Below are 22,685 nucleotides of genomic sequence, written 5' to 3' on the forward strand. Positions count from 1 at the left end.
GAACTCACAACCTAATAGCAGACGACATACCGGTAAGCATTTCGCCCGGCGTGCCAACGATTCTGCCAGCTCGCGGCCTTTTCTTTACCTAATTATTATTATTATTATTAACATTATATTGGGTTGTCTGGAAAGTTCGTACCGATTTTTAAAGGAAAGAAAAAGGTCAATAAATACTTGCCATTACATTTTTAATCAATCAAATATGAACCATTTTGTTGCACAATGCGTCTCCATCTTTCCTTTAACTTGAAAATACCCTCTTCCCAGAATTGAGGTGGTTTCATGGCAAATAAGTCGAAAGGTAAGCAACTATAAATCGGCACGAACTTTCCGGACAACCCAATAATTAAATGGTAAAATAATATTTTGCATACTAAAAATGACGTATTATTTAATGCATCAGCATTTAAATTAGCTTTTTGATTCGAGAATAAGTTTTACATGCAAAAAACTTAACTTTCCATAATCATTATTTTTCGACTGTTTAGTGTAACTGCCCCGGTGGCACAATCGGTTAGCGCGCCGTACTTATAGACAGTACCTTTCTTATGTTTCAAACCATAAGACTATAGTTATGCGGAGGTTGTGAGTTCGAACCTCACCCGGGGCACTTTTTTTTTTGTGCAGGCGTTGATGTTTAGTTAAAGAGCTTGCTTCCCAACTATATAGTCTTGGGTTCGGTCCAACTGTTCGGCACCTTGAACAAGTGTCTTCTACTATAGTCCCAGCCAAACAAAGCCTTGTAAGTGGGCTTGATAGACGGAAACGGAAAGAAGCCCGTTGTTTATATGTATGTCTGTGTGTGTGTGTGTGTCTTTATGTTTGTCCGCCTCTACCGCTTGAAAAGGGGTGTTGGTTAGTTTACATCCCCGTAACTTAAAGGTTCGATACAAGAGACCGATAGAATAAGTACTCGGATTGATTTGTTCGACCAAATCACTTTGATTGATTGAATATTTTCATGGATCTCTTGAGCAAATAATCAATGAAATTAAACCAAATTAAAGCAGACCAAATTTGATTAAACATCAAATAATTTAACCCAACAGAAAAATTAAACTAAGTAAATACAAGTACACAACTGACAAACCCTAACGTCTAATACTGTTGTAATATAGGACAGAGTTGAGTTCAAATTCTGCCGAGGTTGACTTTGCCTTTCATCCTTTCGGAGTCGATAAATTAAGTACCAGTTGCGTACTGGGATCGATCTAAGCAACTGGCCCCCTCCCCCAAAATTTCGGGCCTTGTGCCTAGAGTAGAAAAGAATATATGACAGAGTGAAGGTGCGTGGCTTAGTGGTTAGGGTATTTGGTTCACGGTTGAAAGGTCGTGAGTTCGATACCTAGCGTTGCATTATGTCCTTGAGCAAGACACTTTGTTTCACGTTGTTCCAGTCCACTCATCTGGCAAAATGAGTAGTACTTGTATTTCAAAGGGCCAGCGTTGTCACACTCTGTGTTATGTTGAATTTCCCTGAGAACTACGCTAAGGGTACGCGTTTCTGTGGAGTGCTCGGCCACTTGCACGTTAATTTCACGAACAGGCTGTGACATAATCAGCAACTCTCCTCCCCCAAAATTTCAGACTTTTTTATGTGTTAAAAGTTATTTTTATTTAGATTTGGGGGGGGGGGGTATTTATAACTGTGTCGTAGGGTTCGGTTATAGTAGCTCGACCTGCTAAATCTTTGTTAGATCAACTTTACCTACTGTGTTGAGAGAGAGAGAAGGAGAGAGGGATTACAAAATGAATCCGTAAATGAGGCATGCAAACCAGATCTGTAGAATTTAGTTTCACAGCCTGACTTCAAATTCCACCGAGATTAACTTTGCTTTCATTCTTCGGAGGTTCAATAAAATGAAATGCTAGTCAAATACTGGAGTTGATTTAATATTCCTTTGCAGCATCCTACATTTGAATAGAATGATAAAAGAAGATGAAAGACTGGAGTGGTTGAACGTGGATATATCGACAGATTAAGCCCAATGCAGCAGCCAACATTGTTGGCATTAGAGAAATACGGTTTCATGAGTAGCAAGATCAACGAACGGAAATTAAAGTCTGAAGGTGACGGAAATTATAATACATAATTACAGAGTGAATTGCAAGAAAAATGTTGTAAATACCATCTTTAAAGATTTTCAGTGAAATTCTTTATTTTATGGTATCTCAATTCGTATACATGTCTGTGATATTAATCTGCTTGTCACATCATGTATTCGAGTGTTACGCATTTAAACAACTTCAATTAAGGAAAGAAATCGAAGACACAACCGAAATCTTCAACATGCTGAAATAAGTTTGAGTGTGGTACGTTCAACAATCTTTAACTATGAGACAATATCAAAGACATAATCGGAAATTTTAGCATAAAGAAAACAGTTTGCATGTTGTTCCTCATAGAAGTATGACTATGAGAAGTAACTGGGGACATAATCGAAATTTTTAACATGAAACCAAGCTATGTAGATCTTGAAAACATTTATATAACGTGGTAATAATGTGGTCTTGTGATATCTCTGTTTACAATGAACTGTATTAATGCTTCATTTTCAAACGAACAAATGTTTCAAGTCTATTCTATATTTTTACAATTAAAAGAATATATTTTTTTATACATTTCTAAACTTTGAAGAAACCATTTCGTAATTTTAATTGTATCAAGTAAGATATGTTTAATGCTAAATACTGGTAACACATTTAACATGGTGAGTCAAAAGACAATTTAATAATTAATGACAATGCTTATTAAAAACTGCAAGGGAGACAAAACCCAAATTTAAATTCATAAAAATTTTAGCCACCTTCACCTATGTGTGTATTTGTGTGTATGTGTGCGTGTGTGCGTGAGCTATGCATGTATATGCATATATATACATGTCTGTATGTATATGTATATGTGTGTGTATAGATAGATAGATAGATAAATAGATAGATACATTTCTTTTATTAGCCACACAGGGCTCAACGAAGATGGGACAAATACAATGTAGAGCTTTTCTTTTTGGGAGGGAAAAAAAAAGGGGGTGTCGATCAAAAGGGATCGTAGGAAGGGAAAAAGGGGGAGTTCGATCAAAAGGGATCGAGAAAAAAAAAAAAAAGGCCGATCAATAGGGATCGTGTATCACACAGTAATGTTCTCGTGTAAAAAGAGGGGAGGACAGTTTAGGTTTAGCCGTGGAAAGAAAAGCCTACGGAAAAGACCACGGTAACCTTGGTCAATATTCTCATTGAAGAAACTATAACAGTGACTCTCTTTTGCCTTTTTAAAAATTTTTTTTTTTTAGATAGATAGATAGATAGATAGATAGATAGATAGACAGGCAGGCAGGTAGGCAGGCAGGCAGACAGACAGACAGACAAACAGTTAGATAGATAGATAGATAGATAGATAGATAGATAGATAGATAGATAGATAGATAGATAGATGCGTGTGTAGGTGTGTGTGTATCTGTTTATGTATGTTCGTATGAATGATTGAACGAATAAATGAATGAAAGAATAAATGAACGACCGATTAAACGAATTAATGAAAGAATGAATGCACGAACGAATGAATATTCTATCCTCGTGGGTGAAAGTCAAAGGCCTCAGACACCAGCAAACCCTTCATTTTCATGTTCTCTTAGTAATGAATACAGTCGGGGTGGGGGGTCATCAGTTCTCTTCTCACCCAATTTACTGTCACTTTTATCGTTTCGCAGGTACTGACAGGCAGTATCGCTAAAGCACCCTGGGAAGTTTCCCGGGAATCCCTCGGTCCCCAATCTTAATCTAGCTATGATGTGGTTGTATAAGCAGGGGCCTAATGCATTACTTTCCATGGGGCCCAGAATGCTTTCCTAGAAAGCCCTATTCACAATGATTGCGTATATTCAACGTTGTCCTTCTGTATGTCCCGCTGTTTTCCGAGGCTACTGAAACCACAATGCCCACTCTGTTCTACTGTCGGTTTAGCTATGGACACAGCTGTACCTTCTCCTGGAGAAATACTTCAACAAAAGCTAAGGGGTAACTCTTTCCAAATGGTCCTAATGCATGCCTGACACAAACCCAAAATTTGTAAATCCCCACTGTATTGTTAGTCATTAAGCATTCGTTGGGTTCATCTGTTCTTTTAACAGGTCTTGTTTCTGCTCTGTTGGGTTTCCACCAGGGAAGTCTAGTCGGAGCCGGTTTAAGGGCCGATGACCTAGCTATGGAAAAGATGACCTGACTATGGAAAAGATTGAACCGGACAATATGTTACTAACAGTACTTGGAGAGAAATATTTATGGCCTAGAATTATTTGCATAATTCAAACGAAAATTCACTAAGAGAAATAACTCAGAGTGGAGTTGAAAAAATATTTCTCAAACATTCTCTCCCCTACACAAAGTGATTAAACTAACCCCATATATGAGGTGGTGTTGAAAAGTTCCTGGCTTTGGGTAAAAGAAAATACAGGAGGATCAGTTAATTATGATTTTATTCAACATATCACCACCTCTCAGATTCACACACTTATTGCAGCAGTCCTTCGGTTTTTCTAAGCCCTGTAAAAGAACTCGGAAATTTGGGTCTCCAGCCAGGCCTTTTGCGACACCCTTAAAGCCAGGAACTTTTCAGCGCCCCCTCGTGTCAGTGGGACTGAACCTGGAACCATGTGGTTGAGAACAAGCTACTTACCACACAACCACTCGTGTATTTTTATATCTTTATTTATACATGACTGAGTCAGAGAAGTGAGGACAGCGCCCATGAATCTTTTCGAGTCCTTCGTAATTGGTAGGGTGAGATGAGGAAGTTGCATTCAATCCTGGAACTACATTATCCGATGTGATCTTTTCCTTAAAATAAGTAGAATGTGGTTTGAGGGAAAATTGGCAGTTATATCTTGCAAATCGAACGACTACATAGAAAATCTTGGTTTCTTGCAACAGAGCGGAACCTACAAAAGACACCCAAGGGCCAGGTGGGGGCATTTTCAACTGGGTTACCTATTCCAATCTAGGATACTAGAACATGAACAAGAACAAGCCCTCCGACAAGCTTCTTAAGTTTCCGTAAAACCAATTTTCTCTTCCGAGGTTCGGGTCGAGAGAGAAGAACTGTGTGCTCTGTGTTGAGATAAGGTTACTGCTGCTGCTGCTGCTACTAATGATGATGATGATGATGATGATGATTTCATTAACTCCATGTTAGCCCTAATCAAGCAGATCTCTCATCAAAAGCATACCACCCACGACCAACCAGTCTAATGAATTTTCAGACAAAATATAGCGAAGACTACATTATCCGATGTGATATTCTTTTCCTTAAAATGAGTAGAATGTAGTTTGAGGGAAAATTGGCAGTTATATCTAGCAAATAGAACGACTACATTAGAAAAACTTCTAGCTATTGGCTCGTAATAGATACACTTTATCAACCGTGCATACAAAGTGTCTTCTTTTAATATTCTCTACAGTATATTTTGTTTACATAATGCTACAATTTTTAAATCCCTTTCTCTCTCTCTCTCTCTTCTCTTCATTTTTGCAAAGATAGTATTTATTTATTGTGATGTAGTGCGCAGCATTACTACTGAGTTATGTCCCTTTATATTAGAGTTCTCTCCCGTGATTAACATTTCTATTGTTTTCAGATTTACAAAAGTAATTCATTCCTTTTATGTTCGTTGCCTAAATACAAATTTATCAAAATATACATATGAATGGATTATTAATTTCGCGAATATTATTATATTTGGAAATTGTTGTTAATCAATTGATAGTGTTCGATATGGAGGCGCAATGGCCTAGTGGTTAGGGCAGCGGACTCGCGGTTTCGATTCCCAGACCGGGCTCCGGCAGGGGATGGTTACATTTGTAGCTCAATGTTTAGTAAATAATGGAGTGGAATTTTAGCAAAAGACAAGTAATTTTATGTGGAGGTGTAAGTTGATTACGTAGACTGCGGTGCTTAACTGGTACTTATTTTATCAAATCTGAAAGGATGGACGGGAATTGAATTCAGAACGTATAGAGCTAGAAGAAATAAAGATTTTGTCCGACTTGCTAATGAAATAGAAAATTTTCAAAATCGAGAATAAACAAGTTGGTGCATGGATTCGCTCCCACGCATGAGCACAAAAGAGTGTGTACAGACGCGCGAAACTATGCGTCTTTCTGAAAACATTCCAACCGTAACCATCATGTCTTTTAAAAATCGTTCCAAACATGACTACTCCGCCTTTTGAAAGTATCCCAACGTTACAGTTTTGTTTTTTTAAAACCTGTATTCTCTTTCATGTCACACCGAACCATCTTTTCATACGACACACTGGGTAAATGTAATCTGTTGTATACTCACTGAAAAATAAAAAAAAATTAAAAATTATAAAACGGGATGGTCATGGGTGGAATATTCTTGATCATAAGTCTGTTCAATCAGAGCTGTGCTGGAACAATGGTAACTACTAGCGACAGACGTGTGTGTGTGTACACTGTAGTGACCCAGCATGCAAAAATTTGCAGCTAAATTAATCCATAGAAATATTGAATGAACCAGTAGACTTTTGAACACAAGACATTCAAATCATGACTATCCAGTCTTTACCCCACCCCAACTAGGAATATATTAGTTGATGTGTCCTTTCATTTTTAAAAATACAAAACGGTAGGACGATTTAAGGGATATTTGACTGTTATTTCTAGCAGGCTACCCGACTGTACACGAGCCCATTAGCTTTACTGGTTGCATAGTATCAACAAATAACAATGCATGCTGGGAATAAATTAAGATGTTTATTGTAAAACTCGCAAATATCTTTTTCAAATACTCATTTATAAATCCCAACAAGGACTCAACGAGCTTTGGCATTACATAAGATGAAATTTTCTATAACTAAATCCCGAAAACAAACTTTAAATAGAAAAAAATTATTAAAAATTGTAAGGAAATGATTCTGAGTAAGCCGCTATGTTATAACGGTTTCACAACAAAACTGGCCAATCAAACAAGAAGCTTGCTAAGCAATCAGCCAATCAGCGCAGTACCGCTGTTATTCGAACTTAGCACCAGAATGAGATTCATATCATAAATGCCTTGACACCAATCCGACTTATACTCGATTATCCTCATCTATTTTTATCACTGTCTTTGCGCTCTCAGCTGAGATTCTTTATATATATATTTTTTTAATTCATTCGCTTATTATATTGGCAATATTCTTTTTTTACATTGCCATACCATCGAAGTAAATTTTGTTAAAACATATATCTACATATATATACCATGGCTACAACACGGTCTAACACTGTAAGTAACCTTTTGTTTTAGTTCATTCATTATGTTTTTAAATATTATTTCATTTTCGAAATCCTCAAACAAACCCATTAACTTATATGTCACGTCATTCATTTACTGTAACTTTCATTATTAAATTACATTTCTGTATTTGGTTCAATATCGATTATATTGACTATAATTTCTAATTGTAACTATGTCGTAATTATTTGAGATGTAATTTTCTTCCCTAACAGACGTAGTTGTATTTACAGATAATAAAAAAAACACTGAACGTTTAATATAATTTGTATGTAATATAAAAGATGTAAATATAATTAATATGGGCCATATTGGTGTTTGCCCAGTCTTGTTTGGGTTTTAGCATGGAATTTATATTCGTGTACGAACAAGTTTTGGTAATGGAGTGGGGGAAAGAACCGTTGTCATATTTGCAATTCTAAACCACAGGTGTAATAAATTTAATTAAAGGTTGCTGTAATTGATGTAGTAAAATGATGTGAACGTTAAATTTCTGTTATTAATTCTATAAATTAGAGACTAGTTCGAACGTTTAGTGTCTCTTTCCGACCATTCGAATTATCTGTAATTTACCTTTTATAAAAATCATTGCATGAAAAAAAAAAAAGGTTAATTCTGTAATATTTTTATATATATATTGATAGTACTTTTTATATCTGTAAACGGTTAATAAATTTAATTTTTTTTTTTTTTTTTTTTTTTTTTTTTTACAAAATATTATAAAACCTTGATCATCAGAATTAAGTTTCGAATACGCTAACATCTAATTCATTAACACGAAAAGTGAATTTTGCAAGCAGTACCCACTTTTTAATTTAAACAATTGAAGAACAGTTTAGATTTGAAAATTCAAATTGTAAAAAATTATTTCGAAATTAGACCCGGAAAATATATATCCATTACCCACCCTACCAAAAAAAAAAGTTCATAAATGCGGAATAAATATTTCCACTGTTTTAAATTCATTTGTTTTTTGTGTGTCAAATGGAAAAAGTTTGAAGGGGAAAAATGGAGATTTGTGATGGTGATCGCTAACGTGAGAACAGGGCGGAGGACGTTCCAGAATCATAGTTTTCTTTATCTTTTTTTTTTCTATAAAAGACCCCCCCCCCCTCATTTTGAAGTGGTGTGGGGGAAAAATTTGAAAGACCCCCCCCCCCCCCCTATCAAAACTGAGAAAATCCAACTTTAGTGGATGAATTCCGTCTGAGTTTCTTATACTGAATTCGATACGAAGTTTTACATTTTTAAATATATTTATTTTCTCTTCGCAGATGCGCATACGAGCCTTGAATCGTGAAAACCCTGCCATCTCGAAATCAAATATAGATGCATACCCAGTGTCTAGATCTGCCCTCAACGAAATTGGTAACAAGGTTTCATGTATAACCCTTGAGAATATTAAACGAAAAGAAATAACTAAGAAAGGATCCCTTCGACAGAGAACAGCCGTACCGAAAACGACAGTAGTAAAACAGGTGAGAGTTGAGTTTTTGTATGAAATTTAAGTAAATCACTTCAACTTTTTAGTTACTAAACAAAAGATTGGTATTTTATGGATGGATAGTGATGGATATTAAGTATTGTCTTATTTAATGAAAATGGGTTGAACTTGAATGCAGGAACATTTATTGGGGACATTCAGAAAATTTTTGCCCAAAAATACTTGTGAATATAGTTGAAATAGCACAAGAGAAGTTCAGAATGCTTGTTTTTTAAATTTCTAATTATAGACAAATCAAAATTTGTAGTTGTTCAAACATTTTGAAGTCATAGAACCACTAGTCCATTATAAACAAAGTATTGATGTGGTAGTTTGACCTGCTAGAAATAACCAACCCACTACACTCCTGGAGTGGTTGGTGTTAGGAAGGGCAACCAACTGTAGAAATCAAGTCAAATCAGACTGGCGCCTGGTACAGCTCTCTGGCTTACAAGTCCCAGTTAAACTATCTAACCCATGCCAGCAATGAAAACGGACCCTAAATGGTGAAATATTTCCCAAATTACACCTTGCCTTAAATGAGGGAAGAACACTTTAGATCTGGTGTGGGGAAACCTTTTTCAAGAAGCAGGCTGCATAAGATGGACTACAATACTCAAAATTTCAAAGTGATTTTTTTTTTTGTTGGCATGCCATTCAGAAAGTCCTGCAGACAGCAATTTGTTTTTGACTGCTTTGGATCCTGCCTCTGATAAAATGACTAGTGGTCACATCTGAAATACCCTCAAAAGGTATTCAGAATTAGAAGTTAATTATGTTGTTCATGAAATCCTTCACCTAAATTGTGTGTAAGCCTTGACTACAAGGTCAGCCGTTATCTCTATAGAAACCCATTTGACATGGAGGGGGACTAAAAGTGTTCCATTAAAACCAGCAAGTCTGTACTTGTTAGTTCTTTCAAGTGTTTAGCTTTCTCAGAACAGAGACCCTACTACCATTAACTTTGCTTTCTGTCATTCTGAGCAGAACGTATGTACCAGTCAACTATACCACTCTTTTGCATTCTGAGGCCTTGTGTTGAAATTTATTACTAAAATAAATTAGTAATATCTTGTTTAACCATTTCATTACCATATTTCTGTTGAAGCATACCAACTTAGTTTTTAAAATTATTTGAAACCATGTAAAATTTACTCGGCACTCCAAGCAAAATGCTTAGTGGCATTTCATCCATCTTCGTGTTCTGAGTTCAAATTCCACCGGTGTTGACTTTGCCTTTCATCCTTTCAAGATCAATAAATTACCAGTTGACTACTGGAGTCAATGTAATTGGCTTAAACCCTCCCCAAAAATTTCAGGCCTTGTGCCTATAATAGAAAGGATTATTAAACTGTTGTTTGAAACCTAAATTAACTTGACGTGTTGGTGGAAGATTTTAAATCAAAGAGCCAGAGATGGCTTCAGGCTGGGTGGTATCAAAAGGGTTAAGGGAGCTGCAAGATGTTTTCCAAAACTTTAGTGTAATTGTTAACTGGAGTACAAAAGCTAATATGGACCACTTTTTCTTTGAAAGCAGGCACATGTTTCTAACTGCAAATTAAAATTTATGGGCCATGCCTTTTGTGTTTAAAAGTTTTAAAATTGACATTCCTGTAAATTATTTGCTTGAGGAAGAAGGGTTGTACCTGTTATCTTTGCAAGCTTCCCAACATAGTAAAGATTGAACAAATTGCAGGATTCTTAAGGCTTTATCGAAATGCTTGCAATACAGTAATCCCTGCTTGAGATTACTGCTAGCCCCTAAAACCTGAAGCCAGCTTGGATGCAATCTGGTGTGTTGAAGCTTTGGCATGTTAGGCTAGCCACACTGATCATTGTCAAAAAATATTTTGTGATACATTTGACATTTTTCCATCTCTTTACAGGAACTAATTCAGCCTCCTCCAAATACTGAAAATGAATCGAAATCACAATCAAGTCCAATGGAAGTGTGTGAATCTGAGCCTCGAATTGTTATGGCTAATGTTATTGACATTGATGCTGACGATCATGAAAATCCACAACTCGTTTCAGAATATGTTAATGACATTTACACTTACTTGCGTGAACTTGAGGTATGTGTTTATCTATTCTCTTCATTGTGTCTTATTCATTTTAACCTTCTGCTGAAGGTTTATCTCCGCAGATTTGTCTGGTAATGGCTTCAGTTATGTCTAAATTTATATCACTAAACATTTTTGATACTGAACTACTGATAAGTCATAAATCAGTTTGTTTGACTGGCAAAACAAAATAAAAGTTTTGCTCTTATAAATGTATATGATACGGTCGGCTTTGCCAAGCTGTAAAATGATCCTTACCATTGTTTGTAGTGCTCTCCATTATGTAAACTGATGTTTTTGATAACTTGAGCTGAGCCTAGGCAGTATACGGCTTGTGCTAAATATTTCCAGAAAATCACATGAATGTATAATCATGTTTTCTTTGGTCTTACTTTGGACTAATTCTTACATGGTTGTAAACAGCCTTGCTGCCTGTATCATTTGCTTGCAGTTCACTTGACAAGCATCTTCACATGTTGCTTGTTTCTAGTCCTCTGCATAAATCAGGACTGTTTGTTCTATGGGCTACAAAATTAATAACCTCACTTGAAAACCAGTTCAGCATTGGTGACAGTCATCTGGCCACAAAGTACACTTGTCTAACCTATGCAAATATGAAAATGTAGGCATTGAAATGGTGATTGCCTAAGAGTAGTATCAATTTGAACGTTTGCTTCTACACTACAGATGTCTCTTCAGATTTACTTGTCTGACTTGCATTCTTTCTATGAGCTTTCAATATAAAACCACACTGATCGTTTTGAGGTGAAAAATGAGATCGTTTTGAGGTGGAAAGTGAGTTGGTTATGCTCACTTCTCTACCAATTTTATGCGTTTGCCATTCTCCTTGATGCGAGTGGGGTACCCTTTTCACAAATAGTAAGGGCTAATTGCTTCCAGTTGTAGCCATTAATATTTTAACTGGCTTCAAATGCATCCATTTTTAACTGGGGTGCAGAAGGTACCATAACGATTATGTAAATGATAACTGGAAAACTATATTTAGCTGGGGGAGGCGATAGTAACCATTGTGATGGTTGAAATAGGGCCATACCTAATCCTTTCATTTTAGCATTTTCTCTGGCTAAAATAGATTCTCTTATTCATTGGTATATTCAGATTTTCTGCTAATATTTGATTTTATAAATTTTTTTCAGAAAACCTATTCAGTGAGAAAAAATTACCTTCAAGGTCAGGAAATAACTGGTAAAATGAGGGCCATTCTTATAGATTGGCTCTGTCAGGTTCATCACCGCTTTAGACTTTTACAAGAAACACTTTACTTAACAGTATCTGTATTGGATCGATTTTTGCAGGTAACTTTTATCTTTATTCTCTGAATTATGACTTTAGTTGTTCTAGATTCTATCCCAACTCTGGCTACCGAACTGAGTGTCTCAATGTAGCTTTTCTGAATCACCACATTCAGAGTCACACAGGCATACAAAATGCACTCCCAATTTCGGCAGCATATATTCAGGGAAAGAAGTTTTTAACTGCATTAAAATGTGGGTTGCTCAATGATTGTTAGTTTGTTTGGGGCGGGGGTAGAGGCTATAAAACAGCAGTAGAATGTAAAGCAAGACTGTCAAAATCATTTATAATAGAAAAAATTAAAAAATATATATATATATAGACGTAGGAGTGGCTGTGTGGTAAGTAGCTTGCTTACGAACCACATGGTTCCGGGTTCAGACCCACTGCGTGGCACCTTGGGCAAGTGTCTTCTACTATAGCCTCGGGCTGACCAAAGCCTTGTGAGTGGATTTGGTAGATGGAAACTGAAAGAAGCCCGTTGTATATATGTATATGTTGTGTATCTGTGTTCGTCCCCACCAACATCGCTTGACAACCGATGCTGGTGTGCTTAGGTCCCCGTAACTTAGCGGTTCGGCAAAAAGAGACGATAGAATAAGTACTAGGTTTACAAAGAATAAGTCCTGGGGTCGATTTGATTCGACTAAAGGCGGTGCTCCAGCATGGCTGCAGTCAAATGACTGAAACAAGTAAAAGAATATAAAATCGTTTTCTGAATCACTTTTACTTCTGCACACCATCACTTGTGGGTGCACTCAACAATTCACAAGGACTTTTTTCAAAACCAAGCCTTAAGTTTCCAGCAGCTCCCTATTTGGATTTTATATTTGCTATGAAATAAAGCTTTGTAAATCCAGGTTCTCATAAAGTGAGGTATTATCAACCCTGCAAGCATGAAAGGCAGCATTGTCCTTGGTGGGATTTGAAAATCGGAATGTAAAGATGGGTGAAATGCAATATATGAACACAGAACTTTGAACTGGCTCAATGAAAAACCATACTGGTAGTAACTGAAAGAAAGGAAGTGACTAAAAGGGGTGTTTACAATTGTTACTCTTGAAGCTACATCTCAGAGATTGGATTTCCTCATTCAGGGCCAGAAAATATTTGAACTCGCACCAGTTGCAAGCTCTAAAATCAGATGAGACCCACAATGAAATACTGTTCCAAAAGTAGTGGAAGTTTGTTGCATTTCAGAATTTTTCTTAAGCTTTCTTCAGATATTTTAAGTCTGACTATTGCTATCTAAATAAACAGCTAGAGTAAACTCATTCTTCTGTGTGTGTGTAAAATGTATCTTGACTGCAAAGAGATGGAACTGTTAGAACATAAGAGTTCTAAGAAGATACTGGAAGACTGAGTAAATTTGATTTCTTGAGTGTTGGTTATAGTGTGAAGCCAGTTGTAATGACACTTTACTACTTAGCCATAATTACAGTCAATTTCTATTATTTCTCTTTAAAAAAAATAAAGCCATGTTCCTCTTAATTGCAGATTAATCCAGTTACTCGCAGCAAGCTACAGCTGGTTGGTGTTACATCAATGCTGATAGCTTCAAAGTATGAAGAAATGTACGCTCCAGAAGTGTCTGATTTTGTCTACATCACAGACAATGCATATACGCGAGCAGATATTCGACAAATGGAGATGCATATCTTGAAGACATTAGACTTTAAACTTGGCAAGCCATTGTGCTTGCATTTTCTGAGAAGAAATTCCAAAGCAGGACAGGTACAAACTTTTCTGTCTTTGAACTTCTTTCTGCTTATCTGTAGTTGAGATTTGAAATATAATTTTACTTTATGCATTTATAAACAATTGTGTTGTTTTATTAGCTTCCAATGGCACAAGTTATAAGGAACCGGTGCATCCTGGACCAAATGGATACTATTTATTACTCAACCACTACTTTTCCTAAATTTTACTTGAGCATTGGTCAACCAAAAGCTGTGACAAACACTTTGCCATGATGCTGTGCAGTGTGTGAGGACCTAGGACTGGTTGCAAGGTGGACTTAGCACACAATTGCTTGAATAACTTGTATCTTGTTCTTGATACCAACCTGCCTATCTTCTCCTTTTGATACAATCATCATTTTAAACCATACCATGCTGGTATGGTTTAAATGGTTTGACTAGAACTGGTGAGCTGCACTAGGGTCCAGTCAGTTTACTCAGCTGTCCTCCTCCATATGCATAGAAGCTTGCTTCAAAGTGATCTAAATTTTAAAAATCTTCCATTAAATTTCATGTTATGTTCCAAACACCAGCTTAATGAGTTATTTTAGTAAATTCTTTATTTTCAAAATTGAAATGAAGGCCATGTAAAGTATGTTAACAGAAAGGTTAAAGAGTGGGGTGGGTTTTGTGCATTTTTTATTTGAGAGAATTGGTTGAATTTTCATTGACCTCACCAAATGATTTCACTGCATCGTAATATTCTTTGTTCCATAAAATGTTTTGTTAGTATTTAGTCACAAGTCATTCCTATCTCAGCAGGAGTATCTTGGAATTTTTTACTATTTTTTATTTATTTATTTATTTTTTGAGACAGTAGGTTGTGCTTTGAGGAGGATTTAGTTACTATTTCTAGCAAATCAAGTGAATACATAGCTGCTTTAGTGTGGGTTTTATAGCATAATCTCCTTAACTCTTTGACATTCAAACTGGCCATATCCAGCCCAAATAATCTACCAGTTTTGTGTTAAAACTGACCAGATCCAGCCTCTCACACCTGTCCTACAATATTTTTAAAATAAGCAATCACATGAAAATCTACAAGATAGTGTGTGATTAATTCAAAATAATGTGAGTAAATGGCATTACATTTGAGAGAGTAATATAAATGCTAAATAGTATGCTGCAGTTGAACTTGTTCACATCGAGGAAAATTATGTATCTTAACTTTTTAATATTTGTATTTATGACTACCTGGTCTCAAATGAACATACAACCTCACACCTGTTGCTTCTTTTTTCTCTAGAAATGGGAAATCCTCTTTTTTTTTCTTTTCTCTCTCCTTGGTGGGTTTCCTTCCATTTATTTAATGAAATATTGGATATTCTTTTCATTGCAGGTTGATGCAAACACTCATACATTGGCCAAATATTTGATGGAGTTGACAATTGTAGAATACGATATGGTGAACATTCACCCTTCACACTTAGCTGCTGCTGCGTTATGTCTTTCATTACATCTCATCTCTAACACAGAATGGGTAGGATTTCATTCTTACATTTATTAATGTCTTGACATCTCATTAAAATGTTGCTTGAGTGTGTCAATTTGGTCAAACATTACAATGAAGAAGAAATTATTGAAAAATGATTTAATCTGAAATATGCTTAGACCTGTCTTGCACGTTAGATTTCTCAGGCTAATCTTTTCGAGTAAATAAAAATGATTGCTAAATTTTCTGTTCTGAGAGTTTGGAACTTTCAGGTTGCTGCCTTATGGGATTTAGTCCTTGAATGTCTTGAATAGTTTTTAAACTTGTCTGCTCTGCTTAAAATTTGCAGTGTTTTATGGCTAGCTTGTTATACAATACCCTTTTTATAATGGTAACAGATTTAGGTGATGAGTTTGATTCACTCAGTCAGTGCAGCGAAATGCTAGGAGTGGAATACAGATTTTAGGTGTAGAGGCAACTGTACAGTTAAGAGGCTTGCTTCCCAATCGTTAGCGAGATACATGTTTGTGTGTTCTTTTTGAGAGTATCATCACCTTACATTTATTTCCAATCAGCCTGAAAACTTACAAAGGGCATCTGCCTCAAATTCTGTCTTATGACAAGGTTAAATATTGATTGTCCCATTGTGGCACTAAAAACGCAAAAAAGACTAGTTCTAAAATCCAGGAGATGAATGCAGTATCTTATGTTTTGCACTTGTGGAGATAGGGAGGATGCTTGTGAGCTACTTTAACTCAATGTGGCTGTATTCTTGGCTTACCAAAAGTTTGACTTGGCACTCAGCTGAATTCTTGATATAATTGGTATTGGCAAAATCTGGCTAAACTGATATTAGAGCCACTAACCAGAACAAATTGGATTTGCCACCATAGGATTAGGCTGTTACAAAGGTCTCTTCATTGAGGATTTAAATTTGGCTTTTATCACCATAGTGCTCACTGCAGCTAAGACTAAATTATAGAGAATTTTGATCGAGTGTTCAAGTTATAACATACAATCAGTTGAAGGCAGCTTTTGATGTTTCACGTGACAAAGCATAATTTTCAATCAGCTGGCAATTTTGATGGTTCACTATTGGTTTTAGATTGACAGATTACCAATTCCAGATAGTATTCAAAATTTTTTTAATATCTCTGATGAGTTTCCAGTCTTATTTTTTTACTTTTAGTTCTGAGCGTAGTTGAACTCAGATGCAGGTACGAATTATCTCCCTGCATTTAGAGTTGATAGTTAAATTATTTATTTTTTTCTTTCCTGTTAAAAAAACTAGTTTGCTCTGTTATTTTAAATTTACTGCATTACCTCATTTCGTAGTAATATGAATTGCATTACAGTAGATTTTTGTCTTTTTTTTTTCACCTTAAATGAAAATAATCAGTTTCTGAAAATTGAAAAAATGTATTTGACTAAGCTCTCTTAAATGCATACTGTCTTTGAAGCATAATGTTTGGAAAATGTGTGGTGCATGCAAATTTTACATATTCCCTGCTATTTTCATCCTTTTTTTAAAAAATTTTTTTATTCCAGAACGATACCCTAGCTTACTACAGCACGTACACTAAATCTGACCTTGCTGATATAATACGCAAACTTGCAAAACTAGTCTTGAAAGCAGAAACCAGTAAACTAACTGTAAGAATTGCTAATCGTTTTTATCTTTTTTATTCTTGATAGAATCTGCTGGAAGCCCAATGTGTTTATGTATGTATGCAGATGTTGATATTCCATGTTTGTCAACTGTTCACAAAGCCAGTTGCTTTACACTTTCAAAGACTGAGATAAAAGAATTTCCTTACAGAAAATTGGTATGGGTTAACAATAAGAGCATCAAGATTACTGTCAATTGTAATGTCTAATTCGAAACATTGACTAAATAATCATATATTACCTTATGGCTTTCGGATTTCAATGATGTGATTATATATGTATATATATATGCATGCAAACAGTCATGGTACACAGCAGTGAAACATGGGCTGTGACTGCTGAGGACATGCATAGGCTTGAAAGAAATGAAGCTAGTATGCTTCACTGAAAGTGCAATGACAGTGTCATGAATGAAGTTGTGCATAAGAGGCATCAGGTGTAGTATGATCATGTGATGTATGAGGATGAAGTGCCACTCTCTAATTATGGAGAAGCCTGTGGAAGAGGAAGATATGGGACAAGGTGGTGAAGCATGATCTAACATTGGGCCTCATGGATGTGATAAGTGAATGAGACTTTTGGCAATATGCAGTGTTTGAGAAGACTAGTCAAGCCAAGTGAAATCATAGTTGTGGCCGATGATGGGTTCATAAAAAGCACCCATTACACTCTTGGAGTAGTTGGTGAAGGACATCCAGTCATAGAAACCGCGTCGAAGCAGATGCTAATTGATGAATGTTGGGTAGATATGGGGCCGGTTTGAACGTGAAACTGGTAGAATATTAGGGGTGGATAAGGCAAATTTAAATGCTAAAGGGTTATGGTTCTACCTTAACTCCCCTGTCTAAACCCATGCTAGCATGAAAGACAAAATGGATATTAGCACGTTAACTGTCACCTGTACCACCGGTGGTTCATTATAGTAGACTTCACACAACTGCCCTGTGCACCATTGGTGGTACATTTTCATAATTTGAGAAAATATTTTTTGTTGGATAAATTACTGAAGACAGGGTTAATGAGTAATTATGTGACAAAATTTGAAGTATATCAATTTCTAAAATCATTTTTCTTTTTCTAGGCTATCCGGACAAAATTCCAAGGCTCCAAATTCTTTAAGATCAGTACCATTCCAGAATTAAAAGGTGATGCCATCAGAAAAGTTGCTGAAAATTGACGTCACTGTTTTTGACTCTTAAACATGACATTTTTGACTGAATTTATAGTCAATACCGATTTACATTTTTATACATTATGAAAGAAAAAAATCTATTTCCATTTGAGGAGTCTTTATAATGTAATCCTCATAAGTGCAAATAGGTTAGCAGGTGTCCCTAGCCCTGCGTTGTGAATGTGATGATATTGAGGTACCTGTGCAGGTGTGTAGTTTTTGCCTATGTTTAAGAAGTATTTGAGGTTGTTTCTCTCCCTATGTGAGATAAGTGATGTTTTGGTGGAATTTTTGTTAAAATGAAAATTGACGCCACAACTAAATGTTTTAATTCTCTGGAAAAATTGTATGGCTGCAGGGATTTTCAGGGAACTTTTGAAGAGTTTTCGTCTGTTGCTCCCTTTTACTTTTTTAATATATATATATATATATATGTATAATCTAGCTTTAAATTGATGGTGGACTTAAATAGCTTAAGTTACTAGAAAGCATTGAATTTACTGCAGCTTAGATGTGTATAGCGAGTGAACGAATGTGAACAGCTGTAACAGCAATTGTAAGATTGAGTGCACTACCTGCTGCTAATTTAATTTCAGTGTAAATATAATAAACTGTATATATGTCACAATGCTTAAATGATTTTATCTACTGTGCTAAGTACACAAATGTAATTTTGTAATGAACTAAACACATTGTTGATTAAACCAACATGAACTATAAACATTTAATTCTAATTCATGTTTTATTCTTTGAGTACATTTGGTATTTGAAAAGGATGATAAATACTTCCTATTACTGATACTGTACTTGGTATTATTGCTAATTGTTCATTTCTTTCCATTCAGTTTTGGACAAATTTCTGGTAATTTTTGTGATAGTATTTTATAACCGTTACAGATGTGACAAACACTTAAGATCAGTATCCGGTTTGTTTGTTATATCTGCAATGACACATAAGTTTGTTTCATGGCAATTATTTCCTTAGTTTTCTCATGGTTATCCTTTTTCTGATTTTAAATGACCAATTCAGTTTTAAAATTTTTTAATACAGAAGTATTTTGTTACAATTTCTGATTTTAATATAGATTGTTAGAAAACTTTAGGTTTAGTTAAATGTAAAATGGTTGGTTTGGTTATTAAAATGTTCTTTTGTGTCGCACAATGTTTTCTAAACAATATTGGCTGTGTTTTGTGCGAGTTGTGAGAATATAGCTAATGACATCAACCTACCTCTTTGGCAATTTTGCTATCACTTAAGTAATGTAAGCATGAGAAAACCTTAAAACACAGCTGAGGTTTTGAGGCCACTTTCTGTTAGTATTTTTGTTAGGCCCAGCAGTAAATTGTTTCCAAATGTATTGAGTTAATTCTGAATAAATTTTACTTCTTACACACTACAACCATCTGTTACACATTGCGACAGTTTTTGTCTCTCTGTTTCAAGTTATAAAGGTCATTCTGGTTTGTCTTTCAGGATAAGTGTTACTCATAAGGTAACCTGCAATTTTTGTCATGAACTTAATTCTAGAATTGTTATAAAATCTTTCAGATCTACATTTATATTAAGATTGCATAAGTTGCAATGTTTCTAAATATATTCTAACTTAAAAATTAAAAATTTGTACATATGTATATAACCTGGTATTTTTAAAATCCATTTATGAATTACATCTAAAGTAGATTGGTTGAAATGACCAATTTCTTGATTTTTTTTTTCAATAATTAAGGAGCCTTCTAACACTGACAAACTGAAGTTTTCTTGTCCAGGTTGCTCCAGTCTGCTTATGTTTACTCAAGTTTTGACAGTGTAATATAGAGAAGATATGTACAGCTTAGTTGCCTGAAGACTAATTATAACAGCTCCTGTTCTAAGAAAGACCTAACTTTTGCATCATTGAAAATAATCTGTTTCTCTTTTTCTTTTTTTCTTCTGGAATGAAAAATTTGTGTAGACTGCTGGCTCCTAGTATATAGCTAGAGTTTGTGAGTGCAGTTTATTTCTTAACTGGACTCTCCTTTTTCGCTGTAATCTTTAAGAAACTAGTGTTATTTTCCCTCTGTTGACAAATATTTGAGACAATCTTCAATTTACATTTCTGAAAAAGAATTCCAACAAAGTAATCAAGCAATGTTTTAAAGCCTTTTTTTTATACAAGAGAAAATTAAATTTGAATCTTATAATCTGCACAGTTTAGTTTTTAAGAGCATTAATGACTTTTAACAAGCTTTTAATGTTGATTAGTTCATATATCTAGACACATTTTATAATCCAATAAGACCAATTGTTGTAGTTAGTGGAACTGTTCCCTATTAGTTGCTTCAGTCTTGCTAGTCACCTCCTGTTGACATCTCATAGCTTTATAAACTGTTAGTAAATAATTCATTGGTCTAAAAAGTTTAAGATCTAGATATTTAAAAAAATTATGCAGTTTTACTTGACTACTGTTTGATAACAGGATTCCCTCCAAGTCTTCAACATGAAGATACAAATATTACCAAAACAAGCACACCATTTAACTATCTTTCCAACTGGTCATTTTTTCCTTTTTTTTTTCACCAACCCCATTTTGCTCTTCATTAGCCTCTATTCCTGGCTCTCTCCAGTACAAACAGCTTTCTAACATTCTGTTCTCAATGTATATTTTTTCAGCTGTTATTGTCCACAAACTTGTGTATATTTCATGTATTGTATCAGATATTATTACCCTGTGTATATTTCATTCAATTTTTGTTTTAACACAAAAGAAAAAAAAAATTATACATAAATCATTTGAAATATGGAAAATTCAGTTTCATTTCTTTCACTTTAATATTATTTTACTGTCCATTTTTCCATGCCTGCTTAGATCAGATGGAATTTTGAGATATATTTTCTGCCTTGTAGGTTTTGTTGTGAACCTACAGCAACTTGGTTAGTCTCTAACAAAACTTGTAAAAATGAGAAAAATAAGCATATAATTTACAATGGTTGACCTGAGCCTGTTGAAAATTAAATTAAATGAAATTACAAAAAGAGAAAGCAGTTCAATGTTTGCACATTTCTGATGCTAAAGACACGGTTGGGTAATCATATATCAAGCTTTAGCTTACAGTGCTTGGCTCCAACCTCGCATGCCTGTTGCTTACAGAAGTTCATTTCCTTCCATTGAGAACCAATGAACAAAAGTGTTTAATTACATGAAAAATTAACATCCAGTGGACTCCTTTTGTACTTGACATGGGAGATTTGATTTCAGGTAGATAACCTGATGGCACCGTTGTTGGTCACACTATACACATAATCTCTTGGTCATTTAAGGTTATGGACTACTACTGTTTATTTTCATTAAAGACGGAAGAATAATCTTTAATTGTACCCTTCAGGCATACAATTAGCTTAAAAGTAGAATTTACTTTGGATTAAAAGTATCTTGTTCGTGATAGACTTAATCTATTGCCAACTTTATCACCAACACTTAGAGTACCAATCTCACCAGTCTCAAACATCATGTCAAAGGTCATGAACAGTGCCTTACATCTTGACTAAAAATCTGATCTCTAACTACGAGCATTGGAAAATGACATGTACAATTATTACTGAAATGCATTCAGATAGAAGCAAATATCTCCAATATTTTCTTTTAATAACAGTAATATGCCCACTTCCAGCATTGATTTGGATACATTCTGAACATAACACATCAATATTTTAGGTAAGACCTATGCATTAGTATCCTTATGAATATACTTATATATTTGTGGTAAAATAACGTCCTTTTTAGTCCAAAATATTTCAGCCTTCCACACAATGAAATTCATTTTGAGAGTTAATGGTTATGATGGTTTTCATTGACCAAATGAGCTGTGTGTGTTCATTTTTCTGCATAATCACCAGAAAGTGGTTACAATAACTCTAGGTACTAAATCAGAAATTTCTTACAAAGGTTGAGAAGTTCAGGTTTGAAAATAGTGATTCAAATAAGTTAAAAAGACCATCTTTTAAAACTTTTCAATTTTATCATAAAACACAAAGTACATTTACCATTTATGTATGGTGCCCAGTAAGTGTTTCAAAAGTCGTGAGTTCGATAAAGAGTTACATCCGTGGCGATTGACTTTCATTTAAATGCACCAAATTACAGTAAACAATTATCTCTTTCGGTCTAAGAAAAAGAAAGGCAGCTGGATCGGTTTAAATCTTTGTTGAGATTTTATTAGCATCTGACTACCGTCTCTAACTATCCACGAAGATATTGTAAATACATAAACACTATTATTAAAGGTATCATTAAATCGGATAAATTCATCTGAAAAAAAAAAAAAGAACGCTATTTTTGGCAGATATTTCAATTTAGATCTTAGCGATGCATTAACATAATTATAAATCTATAGATTTCAGCCATCGTATCATATGTAATTACATATTGATGTAAACGACTGTTTAATACAATTTCTTCGTGCATAAATAAAGAGGAATTACCTGAACCAGTTTCTGTTTCTACTAAGATTTAATTGGCAACTGATTACATATCTGACTCT

The 22,685-nt window shown here is 34.9% G+C and overlaps 1 protein-coding gene and 1 non-coding gene across 2 annotated transcripts; both read left to right on the top strand.

The window, feature by feature from the left end:
- The first annotated feature begins 498 nt into the window (after positions 1-498).
- Trnai-uau (transfer RNA isoleucine (anticodon UAU)) lies at positions 499-613 on the top strand. Its single transcript has 2 exons — positions 499-536; positions 578-613. It is a non-coding gene; the product is annotated as a tRNA-Ile (tRNA).
- Positions 614-7,020: 6,407 nt separating this feature from the next.
- LOC106879992 (G2/mitotic-specific cyclin-B) lies at positions 7,021-20,952 on the top strand. Its single transcript, XM_014929771.3, has 8 exons — positions 7,021-7,288; positions 8,572-8,775; positions 10,667-10,855; positions 12,001-12,159; positions 13,655-13,891; positions 15,236-15,376; positions 16,877-16,981; positions 18,078-20,952. The coding sequence occupies exons 1-8, from the start codon at positions 7,265-7,267 to the stop codon at positions 18,171-18,173; spliced, it is 1,155 nt and encodes a 384-aa protein (XP_014785257.1). The 5' UTR covers positions 7,021-7,264; the 3' UTR covers positions 18,174-20,952.
- Positions 20,953-22,685: the final 1,733 nt, after the last annotated feature.

This window comes from Octopus bimaculoides, chromosome 16 (genome assembly GCF_046866305.1).
Source record: "Octopus bimaculoides isolate indiv1 chromosome 16, ASM4686630v1, whole genome shotgun sequence".
NCBI classification, from domain to species: Eukaryota; Metazoa; Mollusca; class Cephalopoda; order Octopoda; family Octopodidae; genus Octopus; species Octopus bimaculoides.